This window comes from Apium graveolens, chromosome 10, assembly GCF_009905375.1.
Source record: "Apium graveolens cultivar Ventura chromosome 10, ASM990537v1, whole genome shotgun sequence".
Classification (NCBI taxonomy): Eukaryota; Viridiplantae; Streptophyta; class Magnoliopsida; order Apiales; family Apiaceae; genus Apium; species Apium graveolens.
This window is the reverse complement of record NC_133656.1, coordinates 200,712,787-200,731,494: the sequence shown is the minus strand read 5'-3', so window position 1 is coordinate 200,731,494 and position 18,708 is coordinate 200,712,787. Positions and strand designations below refer to the sequence as shown.

Here is an 18,708-nt window from a genome sequence, read left to right as displayed (position 1 = left end):
CCCATTTCCAAGAACCCATTTATACCCCTTCTTTAAAACTTCTTTAGCCTGTCAAAATCCTGACCAAACAAAGCTTAGTCCTCCTCCTCGTGATGCTTCAAACAAGCTAGTATTTATGAAATACCTAGCTTTAAAGACTCGAGCAACCAACGAACTTGGATTACTTAGAAAATTCCAGCAGTGTTTCGCTATAGCAAGGTTAAAACCATGTAAGTCCCTGAATCCCAGACTGCCCAAACTCTAAGACATACTCATGTTTATCCATGAAAACCATTTTATTCCTTTCCGATTACTATCCTTCGAATTCCACCAAAAACTGATCATCATTCTTTCAAGTTCCTTACATAGGCATTTAGGTAACATGAAACAATACATAGTGTATGATGGGACTGCTTGTGCACTATTTTAAAGTGATACGGCCTTTCATTCCTTTGACAAACACTTCACATTCCATCTTTCAAATTTCTTCCAGAGGCGTTCTTTAAAAAATCAAACACCTGTTTTAGGATCTACTAATGACAGACGATAATCTTAAGTATCTTCCTTCACTTAGATCATTCTGCACCTCTAAAATATTTTTGATTTCTAACTATTTGTCAACCCTCATATTAGAGCTAAAGTATATGCCTGATTTTTGGAAATTAATTGCTTGACTAAATTGCTGCTCGTATTTCTGAAGAATTGATTTTATCTCTCTAACTTCGTCCATGTTTGCTTTATATAATACATAACTATCATCTGCAAATTACAACAAGTGTATAATTGCTGGTGCTTCAACATGAATTCTACAGCCATTAATATTCCCCTGTTCAATTGCTTTTTTTATAGACCATTACAATCCTTCTACGCATATCAAGAATAAGTAAGGTGACAAGGGGTCACCTTGCCGTAATCCTCTCCTCGTAGCTATAAGACCAACTTGATCATCATTAAAACTCACTGAATAAGAAATTGTAGACACACATAACATTATCCAGGAAATCCATTTGCTAGAAAAACCTCTCTGCTGCATTTGATTTTTCAAAAATCTCCAATCTACTCTATCAAAAGCCTTACTTATATTAAGTTTTAAAGCTACTTCTCCCTCATAGCCTCATTTTTTCTACTTCATATAATGTAAAATCTCAAATTTTATGAGAACATTATATGTGATACTTCTACCAGGAACAAATACAGATTGGTTTTCCATAATTAAACCTGGTAATAACACACAAAGTCAATTTGATAATACTTTGGCAATGATCTTATAAAGCACGTTACACAATGCTATCGGTCTCATATCTTTCATAGAGTATGCACCATCTTTCTTTTGAATCAATAAGACCATTTTATTGTTTAAGTTAGCAGGAAAAGTCAACTCATTCATTCATTTTTTGCAGCGTTCAAAAACTTTTTTATCCAGCGAATTCCAAAAGTTCTGATAAAATTCTAGATTGAGGTCGTCCGGGCCTGCACTTTGGCCTGAATGCATCTGTTTCACTGGTAATGAGAATTCATCGAACATGAAATCTTCCACTAGCTTCCTATTCTGTGCTTCAGAGATTACATCTCCATCCATACTTAAGTTATCTTCCGGGAGACTATCCCCTTGACCAAACAGCTTTACAAAGTAATCTTTTACCACTCTACACATCTCTCCATGATTTAACACTACCTCCCCATTATCATCCCTCAAATGTGTAATTTTACTCCTTTTTTTTCTTGTGGTTGCGTATGTGTGAAAAACCTTGGAGTTTGAGTCACCATCCAATAGCCAAAATGAATTTGCACGTTGCTTCTAGTACTCTTCCTCATGAATTAACAAGCCCTCTGATTTACTTCTCTCCTCAAAATAACATTTTGTTTGCTCCTAGTCTGCATAACTCTCATACAGACTCAGAATTTCTTTTTGATTACGTATCTTTTGACAAAACTTTGTGAAGAACTTACGTCCCTACTTCTCCATGAAATTCGATAAATCTATGAGCTTTGGCAAGAAACACATTGGAGCTAAGTTTTTCCAGAATCATGTAAATTCCTCGTGAAAAGTGTTCTCCTTCAGCCAAGTATTCTTAAAACGAAACCGAAATTTAATTACCGAATGATTGATACTATACAATTCCAATTGTATCAGTTCATGATCATATTCAATAGTATGATGAATATTCAACTTACATAGAGGGAATGGCTTCCACCAAGATGTTGAATCAAGGCATCAGTTTTCTGTATATATTGAAGTAAAAGATTTTCAATTGTTGGCTTCTTTTCCCTCTCATGTTTCCTTGAGTTCTGTTGCAAACCCGGTGGTGCATTATGTTTTTATGGAATATTGGATCTAGCAGGATTGTATGTAATGGAATATGGATTATTTTGTTGGTTACTTGAATTCTGCACATAGTTCACTATATTAAATTGTGATGCATCATGATAAATCAATGGACATTGCTAAGTTGGATGTCCTTCCCCACACATATCAGAGAAAATTTAAAAACCTACCATTTTCTTATAACTTGTTCTATCATAAGCCCTGTAATTATTTGATGTAATGTCCTCTAAAATTTGAAAAGCATCCCCATGATATTGGTTGATCAATGAACCTCTAGCCGCTTCATCAACTGGAGTAGCACATTGTATTGTTAACCTATTATAAAATATATGCATCTTTTGTTACTTAGATAGTTCTTGATATTGACACTTTCACAAAAGATCATTGAACCTCTCATAAGCTTCATATAGAGACTCCATCTCAAACTGTTGAAAGTTCTAAATTTCCTTGATCAATTTCTGTCTTTGTCGGTGAAGAGTACTTGTTTACAAATTTCTCAACAAGTTGATTCCATGCAGTGATAGAATTATTTGGATAAGAATGAAGCCACTCTCTTGCTCTTCCATCCAAAGAACGACTAAATAGCCTCAGTTTGATGGCATTTTCACAAACACCATTCATCTTAAAATTATCAACAATTTCAAGAAAATTCCTCAAATGAACATTTGGATCTTCAGTTGAATGCCCATTGGTTGTCCCTAATAGCTTGCATTATTTCTGCGTCAACATGAAAACTATTTGCTGCAATATTTGGACTTGCAATACCAGAAGAGTGTCATCGAATAAAGGCATGATGTACTCATTTACCAGCTTCCTTCCAGCATTAGGATCCAGAGGATTATTCGTATTTTCAGCAAATTATGGATGATTGATTCCTAGTTTCCTTAGCTTTCTCCTTATTTTTTCTTGAAGTTTTCTCAATCTCCAAAACAAGTGGACAAAGTGAAGTGAACCAACACTACAAGAAAAATGCAATCAGACAACGGTTGAAAGACAACGGTTAAAAAAAATACCGTTGTCCTAAAAAATACAACAACGGTGAAATGATTTTGAAAAAAAAACAGTTGTGTGAGCTTAAGGACTGACAATAGTTATCTATTAGTTCAAAAACTGTTGTCTTTGTTATGCCCTCCCATGGAATGAGACAACAGTGTGCAAACTAAAAGGTTGTCTTAGAATACTAAGACAACACGCTAGAACTGTTGTTAAATAACAACCATTTATCAGATTAAGACGATGGTTTTGCTGCTTATGTTGTGTAATTTGGACAAGTGCTTATTCTTACCCTTGTCTCATTAAAAATCAAACAACTGTGCGTTTATACCATTGTTAAAAGGAAAGGCCACAGATAATGGTGTTTTAAAGCATTATATTTATAAGATTTACACGACGGATTTATAACGCGTTGTCTAAACACCACACTTTAAAAGATACTTTTAGAGGTTGTTTTGAATTATTTATTTTTCATTCTCCCTCCTATTTTAATTTAATCTCCCACAAAATTTTAACAACTCAGCAGTTTACTTTTTTCATCTATCAACTAATAGACAACGGTTTGAGATGTAAAAAACTTGTTAGAAACTTAAACACACAATGGTTTGGTTCATTATGCATGTTGTCTAAACTCTAGGTAGAAGATGGTTTAATAGATTATCTATAAACTGTTGTCTCTGAGTAATGTTAAAATGAAAAAAATGAGTTGTATATATATTAAATCCCCAGAAAATTAATCCAAAAGTAGCCAACCAATGACTACCTAACAAAATATCATCCAACCAATATAGACTAGCAAAAAACCCTCAATCAAGTTGGCAAATCAGAATATTTCCTCAAGTCAACAACTAATTTCAATTGGATAATTCACAAACCAAATTACTTATTAAGATGTTATGTAAGCTTACTTATCACACCCAACAAATAATTACTTATTTTCACTCGTCAAAGCAAGTTCACTTATGGAATTGTGATGGAAGAGATAACAACACGAGATGAAAGTAGTAATATATGTCCAGCTGAGCAAAGGGTGTTGCCAAGTGGAGGCGTAAGTGCTGATGGACCTCCGACAACCCTCAGTGGCACTGGCATTGACCGAATGGCATTCTTACAGGCTAATATAACAAGAGACAACACAAAGTTTGTCAATGGAGCAATTGTGGGTGAAAGAAATGTATTCCAGGTAAGCAAATTGATAAAAGTTCATAAATAAGTAAAATATCAAGAGTATTTCTTGAAGAAACTTGATGAGTTGATGTTAGATGATTACTGAGTATTTTCTTCCTCGCTGTGTCTTTCTAATACCTGTGTTCTTGACTTTTTTTGCAGCTAGAGCAGGGTCTTTTCATTGGCAGTAAGTTCCCGTTTTTTAATCGTCACCAGTTGACTTGGACCAAATTCCTCCAGCTGAAGACAGTGGAAGAAGGTGCTGGTAACCCTCCACCCCCAGTAACAAGTTGTTGGCAGAGAAGAAGCAGGGTATCATATATGAACACCTTATTCGATCAGAATTCCAACCAAAACCTTGACAAGTGACCAACAGTTTTAATTAGGCATGTCCATAAAACCAATAATGCAATCAAACAGGCTTTTCCACGAAAATGGGCAAAAACGGGAAACAATGAAATCCGGATCAATAATCACATTGGTCACTGAAAGAAAAATAAAAAAACTGAACATGGTTACAAATTTAAGATTAACAGGGTTTATGGCCCATCAACACTACTGTCCAATAATTAGATGACACTGAATCCAACATATAAATGCCAGACAATCCAAACAATCAAGAAAAAAGGGAGCGATAAATTAGAAAATGACAAATTCCAGTATGATAAATCATTTATAAAAATTAAAAAAACTGCTAACTTCATATATATTAAAACAGTAATCGTAATTGACACTGATTAATTAAAATTATCAAATTTTGGCAAATAATAATTCGAGAAATAAAAAAAGATTTACGAATAAATAAATTATAGAAGGCAGAGAGGTAACTCATGCTGGGGTAATTTTCTAGACAATTTAACTTAAAAGAAGGTAATTTTTACCATCATGGGAGTTGAATCCATTCATCTTCGTCCCGCATATAACTAGCTTTTTCCTCATCAAGTTCGTCAACATTGGGAAACATTGGCAAGTGCAGCTCATTCTCAAGTTCTATTTCTACTGATCCATCATTTTTATCGTCACATTGTTCATAACAGTTCTTTTCCGGTAATTTCAACACGACATACCAATGTTTTTCAAGAGGATCATCAATGTAACAAACCTGCTTAACATGTTTCCCTAGCACGAACGGATCATTTACAAAACCTAATTTGTTCAAATTAACAATTGTATATCCCAAGTCATCTACCTTAACCCCCTGGTTCATATCTACCCAATTACAACGAAATATTGGGACTCTAAATTTGTTATAGTCCAACTCCCATATACTTGTTATAACTCCATAGTAGGTCTGTGAAGTATGTTCAATATTCTTCTCCTTACCCTGTACAAGCATTGTATCTGCAACGACACAGACACCACTACACTGAACTTGTCGAGTGTCATCACGCTCCTTGGTGCTAAACGTAACACCATTAATTCTATATCCGCTAAATGTAGGGACATTCTTGTTGGGCCCTTCAGCAATCCACCTTATCTCCTCAGGTATGTTGTTATGGTCATCCAACAATTCTGATTGAATCTATTTAAAACAAATTGATAAATATTAATTATGATGTTTGCTTAAATAAACAAATAACAAATACATTTATCAGGAAAAAATATAAACTAGGCCTATTTATGATGTTTTTATTCAAATAACAATTATACCTTTTTCCTGAACCATTTATGAAATTCTGCATTTTGCTTGTTTTTAAGCCAGACTTCATCATTTTCATGTTGTCCGTATCTTGTCATCAAAGATGCCATATGCTCGCTGCGAGAAAAATCACTTTCTTTAGTATATTAATCAAAGTGCATAAAATAATGAAATAACACACACTTAAATATCACTAACTTACTCAAAATATGGTCTAATGTTAGTTGTATTTTGGAGAAAACACAAATGTGCTAGATGCAAGTCCTCATCGCTCGGCTTTATCAATGTCGCACCAGATAGAGGTCTTGCATTCTGCTCATACTTTGCATTTTGAGACACTCGTACGGTAGATTTTTCAAAATTCACCAAACACTCCACCGCCTCTTCGGCAACGTATGCCTCAGCAATACACCCTTCGGGATGAGCCGGGTTCCGTACATATCCTTTAAACGCTTTTAGATATCTCTCGAAGGGATACATCCAACGAAGGAATATTGGCCCACAAAGTTTAACCTCTCTCACGAGATGAACTGAGAGATGGATCATCACATCAAAGAACGAAGGGGGAAAGTGCTTTTCAAGCTGGCACAATGTTTCCACTAACTCACTCTGCATTTTTTCCAACTTGTCTACATTGATCACTTTACTGCAAATTGCCTTGAAGAAAAGGCAAAACCTAATAATTGTGCACCTGACTTGTTTTTGTAATACTGATCGAATTGAGATTGGAAGCAAATGATGCAATATCGTGTGACAATCATGAGATTTCATTCCAACAAGCCGAAGATTTTCCATGTTTACAAGATTCTTAATATTTGAACAAAATCCATCTGCCAACTTCATTTTAAGAAATGATGAGCAAACTGTTTTTTTTTCTGCATGCGTTAAGTTCCATGATGCCAACGGTAACTTTTCTTTCTTTCCAGGAGTCTTAGGTCTCAGCTCCGTTCTTATTCCCATTTCAGCCATATCAAGACGAACAGATTCCCTATCTTTTGTCTTCCCCGGAAAATTTAGTAAAGTTCCAACAAGGGCTTCGCATATATTTTTCTCGATGTGCATCACATCGAGAACATGCCTAACTGGCAAAAATTCCCAATACTCAAGTTGGAAGAATATTGAAACCTTTTTCCAAACAGGTCTAGGTTCACCTTTCTTCCATCGTGGTTGCCGTTGTTTTTTTCCAAATACATGGGCCCTTAAATGCTGTACTCTTTGAAAAACCTCTTCTCCGGTTAATGGAACAGGGGCGACCCCCTTCTCCACAGTGTTATCAAAAGCTGATTTCTGCCTTCTATAAGGATGATTACGGGGCAACCATCTTCGATGCCTCATAATCACCGTCTTACGGTAATTAACCAACCTAGTAGCTTTCATTTCATCAATACAAATAGTACACGCATTATACCCTTTAATAACATTTCCTGACAAGTTCCCTAAGGCAGGATAATCACTTATTGTCCATAATAAAATGCCCCTAAGCATGAAAGACTCTTTCTTATAAGTGTCGTACATTTGTTTCCCATGCCACAACTCTTGCAGATCTTCTATTAGTGGTTGAAGGAACACGTCGATATCATTTACAGGCTCAGTCGGTCCAGATATTAACAAGCAGAGCATAATATACCTTCTCTTCATACAAAGCCATGGAGGAAGGTTATAAATTGATAGCAAAATAGGCCAGCTTGAGTAATCAGTACGGTTTCCATGAAAAGGATTGAAACCATCGGAAGATAAAGCTAATCGAAGGTTCCTAGTCTCTGATGCAAAATCAGGCCATTTTTGGTCGACATCCTTCCATGTTATTGAATCAGCCGGATGCCTCATTTTACCATCCTTTTGTCGCTCGGTGTCATGCCACGTCATGTCCTTTACAATGTGAGGTGTATTGAATAAATTTCGTAATCTTGGTATCAGCGGGAAATACCATAGAACTTTAGCAGGGACCCCTTCAAGTTCATCTCCTTTTTTGTTCAATTTCCATCTAGAGGCCTTACATACGCGACAAGTAGTTTGTTCTTCATCTAAATCACCACGGTATAAGAGACAATTATTCGGATATGCGTGTATCTTTTCATACCCCATTCCTAATGCACATAAGGTTTTTTTTTGCTTCATTGAAGGAAGAAGGGATGTTGTTGCCTTCTGGAAGTAAAGAGCCAAGTAATAACAGAATATCACTGAAGCATGAATCAGACATACCATGCTTCACTTTCAAGTTGTATAACTGGACCAGAGCTTTCATCTTAGTGTACCTCCCACATCCAGGATAAAGAGGTTGATGTTCACCTTTAACATGGTTAATGAAATCAGAAGTGTCGGTTTCGTCAGAACTTTCATCAGAAGACATATCATCGTCGTCGTCCTCGTCACGTTCACCCATTCTTGAGGTGCCTTGATTGATAGATTCCGAAGTGTCGGTTTCATTAGAACTTTCTACAGAATTATTCTCCCCGTGCCATATCCAACGTGTATAAGTTTGATCAATACCATTTTGAAAAAGATGGTTTTTAACTATCTGCGCTCTCCATGATTTACTATGTGCGCAGTTTACACATGGACAACTGATTTTTTCTGCATTATAACCATTCTCAAATGCAAATATTAACAAATCTTCCACTCCTTTTTTGAACTCTTTCGTTCTTCTATCCGCTTTTAACCATGACCTATCCATCTTTTAAAAGTCTGAATAGAACCTCAAATTCAGACTAAATTATGAAATCTTTAAATATCCCCAAAATCTTTATAACTGAACCCTAATTGAAGTAAAAAAGGCATCAAAATGAATTCAAAACAGAGGACTTATATAACCCAAATGCATAAATTAAAGTACTTACCTGTCCTTATAGCTTCTTAAAAATGAATTGTGAAGTCTTTATATTTCCCCCAAATCAATATGAACCCTAGTTCAGAATCACAAAAGAATGAATTCATCAAAATGAATTCAAAAGAGAGTACATATAAACCCGACTTCGTAAAAGACTGTACTTACCTGTTCAAGTGTGAAAATAAATTTAAAACCCGAGATCTTGATGTCTTGGAATCTTGATGTGACATGGATTTGATATCTAGATTTGAGGACTTGAGGGTATGAGCACGATTTTGAGCATAGATTTGAGAGTATTAGCACGAATTTGAGCATAGATTTGAGAGTATTATGGATTTGAGAGCACATGGACATGGATGAACGACCTAACTACCAAGTAAATAAATGTGTTCTTGTTCCGACAGATACATATGTCTGAACAAATATATGTCTGAAATAAAAAGTAATTAATAATATGTTTAAGTCTCAACTAAATTATTATATAAAAAATACATGGCTCATAAATTAAAATATTTTGAATAATATTAATTCATTTATTCTCTAGGACCACAATAATTTGGATTTTATGTATTTGAATAAATTAATATAGAGGAATAAATTATATAATTTATTAAAAAATAAATAATCACAAATTATTTTAACGAAATAGTATGTCGGTAATAAGAATATCGAATTTATATTACACAAAAAATTATGAAGATGTTCTTTAATAGATATTAGTGTAGTTTGAATCGTTTAGAATGTCTTTATTATCATTTTCAATTTCAATATTTTTTATATTATTAGTGTTAAACGATCGGTAAATAAATCATCTAATTATCTTTAGTTTGTTATTTGTTTTTACAACTTGATCGTATCGACAATTGGGAGTTCCGAACTATATATTGTTTTACATAATAGTGTTTTTGAAAAACTATTGCCCAACACTAGATTAAATAGTTGTTTGTAAACTGTTACATATAACTCACTAGCGATAAGTTCGACTTTTTGGAGTTGATATCCTATGTTTATCGATATTTTATAAATTTGTAAATATTTTCGACGATCCAATTATACGGATGTTTAAATCACCCTTTCAATGATCCAAACATATGGATGTGCTTCGAATATGAATATGATTATCATATACAATATTGATACCTTTTCTAGAAAAAGATGTTCCGATGTGTTTTTATATTAATTGAATCTTTCTTATTAAGCATATTCATCAATTATTCTAAACATTATACTTTAAACCCTATCTTAACCCCGAATAATTTTTTTTATTGTAGGTAACCCGCAGCCGCTACCCTTCAGGTGCGCACTGGGTAAACCCTACGGGTTCACGCAATAGCCTGCAAACCACGTGAACCAAGCTAAACCGCATTTAGGGACAGACTCTAACTCAGGAGGCATAATCATAAATTCTCCTCCCCTAGTGATCCTTATATCGTAATCGTAACCCCTTATAAGTCACCTTATCAGTCGACCCTACTTATAAGTTGAATTTACGACTTATAAGCTGATAAGTTGAATGTTAGTAACGACGTACTTTGTTCTGAATATATTTTGATTTTTTCTTCTTCATCAACTTTATTTTATAAAGTTATGTTTCAAGATGTCAATCTAATCAAAATTCATTAATTTTAATTAGACGTTGAATTGTTGAATTATAATTTTAGTGAAAATAAATGTAAAACTATTTTATTGAAAGTTGAAAAAGACTTTCATTCATAAGAAAAAAGAATTACTATCGTTGGGATCTGATTCTACTGCAGAATCAGATCCCAACGATAGTAATTCTTTTTTCTTATGAATGAAAGTCTTCTTCAGCTTTCAATAAAATAGCTTTATATTTATTTTCACTAAAATCATAATGCAACAATTCAACATCTAATTAAAATTAATGAATTTTGATTAGATTGACATCTTGAAACATAACTTACTTATCAACTTATAAGTCGTAAATTCAACTTATATTTATTAAATATTACAATTAAGGACATACGGTTTTAGTTTCAGTTTTGGCCAAAAAATGTCCCAAACCAAACCGTGCTCCACCCTAGTTACAACTCCATCTTTAATTATTTTAAAATTTTACAAAGAGAAACTTAATATCCTTAATTATTAGTTGTTTAATAAATTTTTATTCACAAACGTCTCTGTCAGCGTAATCTACGTTTGTTTATAGTAATATTCTTAATTATTATTATTATTTGTTTATAGTGATATAATCGAAGTCTTCGAATCAGATTATCGAACTTTTAAGGTACCAAAAATTTAACTTTTATGGATTACATCAAATGTTTTATCAACATATGTGTACTCGCAAACATCGAACATTTAAAAATTAAAAGTTTTACAATAGATTATTCTTATTTTTGTTTTAGATTATAGACAACGGTTTAGGACAAAAAACTCTTGTTGGAAAATATATGAGACAACGGTGTGTGTAAGAAACCGTTACACAACTACTATTTAAATAATATAGCATACGATAACGGTATCCTGTAAGAACCGTTATGTGATAGTTGATCTTACAACAGTTACTATATCTCCAAATATATGGATAATTTATATATATTTTAATTTTTGATTTTTAGGTTTTAAAAAAATTAAATAATAACAGATTTTGTTGATCGTTGGATTAAACCAGATCTGTATCTAGGCCGTTGGTCTGAAGTGAATTTTTTTCATTTTCCCTCTCTTTTAAATTTCATCTCCCCCCTTTATTTTTTAGTATCCCCCCGAAATATCCCCCCAAAAACTTTACTCCCCAACCTCCTTCTTCCCCATCAGTTACTCCTCGTCATAACTCCCCAACCCCCTTCTTCCCCATCATCAGTTACTCTTCTTCACGGCGATTTTCTTCACACAATCTTCTTCCTCTTCTTCACACAATCTTCTTCCTCTTCTTCACACAATCTTCTTCCTCTTCTTCCATTCGATTATACTGGTATGTTTCTAATTCAATTAGAGACCGTAAAGCCCTCATCTATATTTGGGGGTTTTTGATTTTTACATGTTTTTAATAAGTTTCTAAAATGCTATTCAATTTATTTGGGATTTTTTGATTTATTTTAGAACTATAAAACCCTCTTCAATTTATGTTGGGGTTTTTTATTTTTAACTCAATATTTTATGAGATTTAAATGTTGCATGCTCTGTTTGATGGTATTGTGGAGTGTCTTTGCTTTGCGGAATGTTGCATGCAATGTTTGATGGTATTGTGGAGTGTCTTTGGTTTGTTTTATTATGTAAATTTTGCATGCAATTGTGGAGTGTTGAGTGTTGATGATGAAACCCCTGGTTTTAAACTGTAATTATCTCATGATGAAACCCCCGGTTCTTGCTATTCTCTTGTTTTTTGTTCCAAATGGATATTAACAGGGTGCTAATTTCTGTTTGAAATCTTGTAACTGTGCTAATTTCTTGTTTTTTGTTTCATGTTTCTATTGATTTTTGAGATGAAATTACTAGTTTGTTTGTTATAACTCTGCAGTCGATTAGATAGTTGAATGTGCCCTGTGCTACTGTCCTATAATAAATGGATAATTTATCTTTATTCACATGTCGTAAGTTGTACGATTATAAGCTAGATTTTATTGGTGGTTGAATGTATGTTTGTGTACATCTCTGGTTAGTTTAGGCACTCAAAGTGTGTCATTTTAAGTAAAATTTATAATACGCTTTTAAGTGGGAAAGTTAAGATATCTCAGATGGTTATTCTTTTGTTGTTTTTAGGTTCTTTTACCTGTAATGTCTTTGAGTTTTATTGAGTTTACTGTCATGTTAATGTTGTACTTATTCCTTATTTGTGTACTTCATAGGTTATGGCTACTCCTAAGAAGAAGACCAAGGCAGATAAGGGAAATTTGAAAACGAAAGCGTCTCACAGGAATGGGTTCAAAAAGACACGATCTTCACCCCATCCAAGGACAATGAGTGTGCTAAGGGCTTTAAGAAAGACAAAGTCCACGAATAGCGAGACCTCCACTCCATTGAGTTCTCCCCCAAAAACTGTGAAGAAGGCCATTTCTGAAAACTTACAAAAGAAAATATCAAAGAAAAGAAAACGAGAAAAAGTTGTTACCAAACCGGACAATACTCAAGGACTAAAACTATTGAAGCGAGGCTGTGTAACGATGCACCGAATTGTGAAACGCAAGATCCGAGGGATCAAACTTACTGTATCTTTTAATGCAAAAGGAGAGCCATATGGTGAAGAAGGTAAAGAGATGCAATCATATATTGGAGTTTTGGCAAGAACCAAAACCCCGATCTGGCATGATTCTTGGAAATGTGTTCCTAAAGAGACAAAGACAAAAATTTGGGACTGTGTGCAGGTAAAATGAATATAAATAACTTCCATCATTTTAACTTTTATTTTTATTATTTGTTCTTCATTAACTAGCACCTTTTAACTTTAAATTTGTTGGTATATGTACGTAGATGGCTTATGTTGTACCTGAGTCTGCAAAAAAGTTGGTATTCAGATCGGCCGGGGCAAAATGGAGGGAATTTAAATGTCGGCTGACCAAGTACTACATTCTTCCTTATCTGGATCAACCTCAATTTTTTGCACATCCTCCTGCAGATTTTACTTTTATAGAAAAATCACACTGGGACATATTTGTTGCTGACCGCACGTCGCCTGAGTTTCTGGTATATTTCTACTTAGCTTTATTCATTTTAATATTTACTTAGTATTATCCACATCGAATTGCTGCTTTTTAACCTTATTGCTGCTTTTTATGAAGAAAATTCATAAAGAACAACAAGAAAGAAGGAAGCTGAGTAAATATCCACATCGAATGTCTCGAAAAGGTTATGCTAATCTCGAGAATGAATGGGTTAGTGAAATGAAATAACAAGCACATTTTTTGCTTCATATTAATTTTAAAGCATGTTTATGTTATTACTAAGGTGATCATTTACATGTAAATGTAGACTGAATCTCATCCAGATGCAGAGGAAGTAGATCGGTCGGACACTTGGATCCTAGCAAGGATGGACGAAGATGGTAATTTTTTAAATGATGAAGTTGCATAAAAAGCTAAGGAAATTGTAAGTTATTAATATAATTGTCCATTCTATTTGATGCACATATTTGTGTATTTTTTAATAAGGAACTGAAGTTTCAAAAGTTAAATTTTAATAAATTATATACACATGAAGCCTTTCTATAGTTTATCTTTTTCTATTACAATGTATAATTCGAATTAGTGGTCTCTAGTTTAACGTAGGATTTGTTTGTATGCCTTTAGTGCTAGTAGCATGTTGATTGTATCATATTTAATATTAGTAGTTAATTATATATTTTAATAATCCCCTGTTCACTAAGAGAGTCAAATACACATGTTTATATTGAAAATTGGTTCATAATATTAAATGTCTAGATTTTGTATTCTGTGTTGGTTAATATTTTATTTTAATATTTTTTTATCCTTGGATTAGTTTGTCAATGAATGTACTTACTAGGTCCCCTGTACCACCAAGTAAACTAAGTTGTCTCTTGTGCTTGCAATTGAATCTATTAAATTAAATATATTAAAGGATGAATGTGCTTATAACTAGTAAAAACAAATTGGTGTTACTTGTGTAATATTTTAATTAAAGGATGAATGTGCTTAAAGGATGTATGTGCTTATGGTAAAAAATGTTACTGAATTTTTTGTAGAAAAAGATGAAGGAGGAGGTTAAGGAAGGAAAGCTTAAAGTTGAAGGTACTAATGATGTGTTAACAATGGCGCTCGGTAAGCCTGAGCACGGAGGCAGAGTACGTGGTCAGGGAATTCATGTGAAGCAGTCGGTTTATTTTGATCTTCCGAGGGAAAAAAAAGCGAGGACAGTGGAAGAAAGGGTACGTGAGGCAATTCAAAAGTACATGGCAGAGGAGACTCCAAAAATTATTAAAGAGAGAGATGCATTTTGGGCTGCTGAATTTGAAAAATACAATGCACATTCATCGAAAAATGGTGTACAATATGATGGTAGTCCGAAACCAAATTCCCAGCAGGCAAGCTGTCACTCTAAGGGTGGGGTTGATGTGGATGTGGATGTGGCTGTAGGTGATCATAAAAATGTGACATTGATAGATAATTTGTTTGTGGATTTAGCGGTGGAGCTTGAGGATAATAAAAAGGTGGCAGGTGAGGATGATAATGGAAGGGCTGTTGAGGAAATGAAAGTGGATTCTTCAGGTGGTTCTGTATGCCGATTGGCTGTTGGATCGTTGAGCAACATTGTTGCTTGTGCAACAATTGATGAAGTACGTGTTTCCGAAGGACATGAGAAGACTATCCATGAAGTAAGTCTTGGAGAAAAGAACGCAAGGGTGTCTATCACTAAAGTCATTCAAGGAGATGCTAAGATTCCCTTCCCTATCGGGGATGAAATTTTGACTGTTCAAGAAGCCATGGGAACTTTTATTGCATGGCCGAGAAACATGATAATTGCAGGAAACAATAGCAGTACTTCTCATGTTTTGGCCGCAAGGTCATAATGCTTTTTTAGTATGGTTAATATATGTACTATGTGTTTGTTTAGTCTGTTTTTTCAATTATTTTTATTTGCAATTGTTTTAGAAAACCAAGAAAGCCCGTGCTAAGAAAATGAAGAAGACGTATAAAGTAATTGAAGATGTTGAACCAGAGCTTGTTGTTCAAATTGGTCTGAATTATCCTTCTGCAATGAAACGTTTGTGGACATGGGCAAAGGAAGCCTTGAGTGGTAGCCGAACAATTTCTTTTGAGCTAAGCAAAGAAGCATTTGGCTTTACAAAGAAGCAAATCATGTTCTTATCTGATATACATGCAGTGTGCTCTGGCGGTGAAATGGCCGGCTCTGTCATTTGCCTTTTTATTCAGTAAGCTTTTCATTCAAAGTTTTTTTTCGGAGTATATAGCCTTGGAATAAATATGACAATCTTTACTAAGGACTGCTTAATTTAATTTGTAGCTTCTTGAATGAATATGTGAAGAAGCATAAGATGGTCAACATGATTAGCTTTGTAGATCCAGGCACAATCGGTGCCATTGGATGTGGCAGTGCAGTGCAGAGGTCGCGTGAATTATGTACAAGATTTAAAGATTCTAGGAAAGGGCAGCATTTTCTCCTGCCGTACAATGATGTGTAAGTATTTTTACTATCCCAAGCTATTAAGCTGTTAAGCCTTGCCAGTTTTTTATTAATTTTTTCAAGAATTTAGCTTTAATTTTGTAAGGAATGGGTTCAATTGTATAGTTAAACTCGATAATATTTGTTGAAATTTATATTAATTGCATTGGTTCAGTATAAACGTAATCAAATGCCTTGACAGTTTTGAAGTTAATATAAAAGTAATCAAATGGCTTACAGTATTTAATTGATTTTGTTATTAGATGTTAGGTTTGTTTCTCAGACAGGGGAAATTGTATAGTTTAACCTCATAATATTTCAAGTTCAAATTTGATGATAATTGTATAGGTTCAGTTTTAAAGTTGATTTATTTACTGGAATTTAAATTTTATCAGTATGAGCCTTCAATTTTTGATGTTATACCTGATCATGTTTATTACAGTAAATTACACTCTACTAGTATCACATTTTAGATTATTTTTCACAAATAGTGAGTTTAAATAATTTTTAGGTTGATTTTAATTCAATAGAAATGTAATTTTTTTTTATGATACTTAAGTTGTTTGAGTGACAAAAAAGCATCAAATTTAGGCTTTACTATTTAACAAGCACCTCTGTTTATTTTTTGTAGCAACCACTGGACCCTGACAGTTGTCAATCCAGAGGCAGAGGTAGTCTACTATATGGACCCTCTTAAACGCCGAATTGCAAATGGAGAATGGGTGGATGTTGTCGACAAGTAAGAGTTCACGTTATAAAATTTGATTATTAAGTCTTAACTTATAAATCTTGTCCGACCATATTTTGTAGTGGTTATTTTGTGTTTTGATATATCTCGTTTTGGTTGCAGTGCCATTAAAATGTACAAGGAGGATTTGAAAAAGGTTCCGAAGAAGAAAGTATTGTGGGAGAACATGGCGGTATTTATTTATTTTTGTGATCATATATTAATTATGTTATTAAAGGAGACTGGATATTTTAAATGATTTTTTGTTTGATATTTTAGGGAGTTCCAGTGCAAACCGGGAACAAGGATTGTGGCCTGTTTGTGATGCGATACATGATGGAAATCATTCATGATAAGGAGCTGGACTTTGCTAATAAGGTGACAATTGACTATCTATGGGCCTTTTCATCCACTTTGTATTTACTCTTATAAGGGCAGAACATGTTACTTATACAAAATTTTGGATCATATTTCAGTGGCTGCGTAGATCAAACCTGGTTTACACTGAGGATGACATCAACGAGATCAGGGTTGAGTTTGAAAAATATTTTATGAAACATTGTGCAAGCTAGGTCCTCGCCTTTCTTTTCTTTTGAACTTATCGTAAACTGGATGTTTTATGTATGTAGTTGGTGACAAGTAGACTCGTTTGAACTTATCGTATGTTGACAAGTAGACTCGTTTGAACTTATCGTATGTTGACAAGTAGACTCGTTTGAACTTATCGTAAAGTGGATGTTTTATGTATGTAGTTGGTGATAAGTAGACTTGCGATAATGTATTTTGTGTTCGGTGGATTGCTGGTAGTTTGGTAGGTAGATCTGGTTGTTTTGGATTGTTGAAATGATGGATTATGGTATGGTATGGATTATGGTATGGTAGTGAATTGGTTTTGTTTTGGCGGGGGCCTAGATTATGGTATGATTTTGTTTTGGATTATGGTATGGATTATGGTATTTTTATATTGGCAGGGGACTAATTTTTGTGGTTTTTTATGCACCTGGTTTTAATTAAATATGAAATTGATATGCAAAATGCATATACCTAATAAGATAATGGTTTTTTAAACTGTTGTCTATTACTTAGTAAACTGTTGTGTTACAAATATTTCTTCAATGGTTCCCGAAAAGTAATTCGTTATCTCTTTTGCATTATAACACCACCCTAAAACTGTTGTCTAAAAGATACTTATATTACTACCTCTGAAAATAACTGTTGTTGTTCTATTATATAAATAATAGATGGATAAAATAACTGTTGTTTGGAAAAGATATTTAAAATTGGAAAGAAAATTTAGAACTTTCTCTTGACGTAAATAAACCGTTGTTTATTACTAAGAAAACTGTCATGTTAAAAATGTTCCAACAATTGTTTTTCTAAAACAACCGTTGTGTCATCCAGATTGTAACCAGTGTTAAACACTGTTGTTGAATCTCCCTTATTACAACTGTATTAACAACCGTTGTCCAACCTTCGATCACACGAGTGTTGGATAGACAACGGAAAAACTACCTTTCAGACAACGAAAAAAAACAGTTGTATGATTGCAAAAATGTTGTAGTGCAAGTCTATGCTTACAACATTAAACTCCTACAAAATGGAATAATTGAACAATAAATAACTTGACCTAAAAATACTAAAAAATGTAATGATATTAACAAATAATTACTTAAAAGTAGTCCCGGTAGTGGCGCCAAAAACTTGTTAGAAGTTTTACAACCTTAACACAAGAACATGTATCGTGAAAAGTAGCATCACATTTCGTTCCCACGAGGACTAGCTTTAAGTTGCTAAATATCAAAAACTATTATTCAATTAATCAAAGTCAAATAAAATATGTTTTAAAAGAAAATCTAAATATCACTATCAAATTAAACTACCCAAATACTATTTCAATTTTAGAGAAAATCAGGCTCTTAATTTCATCTTGTGTTTGGAATAAGTACTATCGT

At 33.7% G+C, this 18,708-nt stretch overlaps 1 protein-coding gene and 2 long non-coding RNA genes across 3 annotated transcripts; 2 read left to right on the top strand and 1 right to left on the bottom strand.

The window, feature by feature from the left end:
• Positions 1–5,348: 5,348 nt before the first annotated feature.
• On the bottom strand, positions 5,349–8,778 carry LOC141691630 (uncharacterized). Its single transcript, XM_074496396.1, has 4 exons — positions 8,307–8,778; positions 6,307–8,191; positions 6,116–6,221; positions 5,349–5,987 (listed from the first exon to the last, which is right to left on the bottom strand). Exons 1-4 carry the CDS (start codon positions 8,776–8,778, stop codon positions 5,349–5,351), a joined length of 3,102 nt encoding a protein of 1,033 aa, XP_074352497.1.
• Positions 8,779–13,131: 4,353 nt separating this feature from the next.
• LOC141690034 (uncharacterized) lies at positions 13,132–13,959 on the top strand. Its single transcript, XR_012562640.1, has 4 exons — positions 13,132–13,256; positions 13,363–13,451; positions 13,671–13,763; positions 13,861–13,959. It is a non-coding gene; the product is annotated as an uncharacterized LOC141690034 (long non-coding RNA).
• Positions 13,960–16,883: 2,924 nt separating this feature from the next.
• LOC141690367 (uncharacterized) lies at positions 16,884–17,287 on the top strand. The gene is made up of 3 exons (XR_012562755.1): positions 16,884–16,949; positions 17,036–17,134; positions 17,233–17,287. It is a non-coding gene; the product is annotated as an uncharacterized LOC141690367 (long non-coding RNA).
• Positions 17,288–18,708: the final 1,421 nt, after the last annotated feature.

What these genes read in the sequence shown, in the direction of transcription:
- LOC141691630 (XM_074496396.1), bottom strand. Translation starts at nt 8,778, where the DNA reads ATGGATAGGTCATGGTTAAAAGCGGATAGAAGAACGAAAGAGTTCAAA. An exon ending in CAACTTGAAAGTGAAGCATG is followed by an intron (nt 8,192 to 8,306) that starts GTATGTCTGATT and finishes TATGTGCATTAG; the next exon opens with GAATGGGGTATGAAAAGATA. An exon ending in ATAAATGGTTCAGGAAAAAG is followed by an intron (nt 5,988 to 6,115) that starts GTATAATTGTTA and finishes TGTTTTAAATAG; the next exon opens with ATTCAATCAGAATTGTTGGA.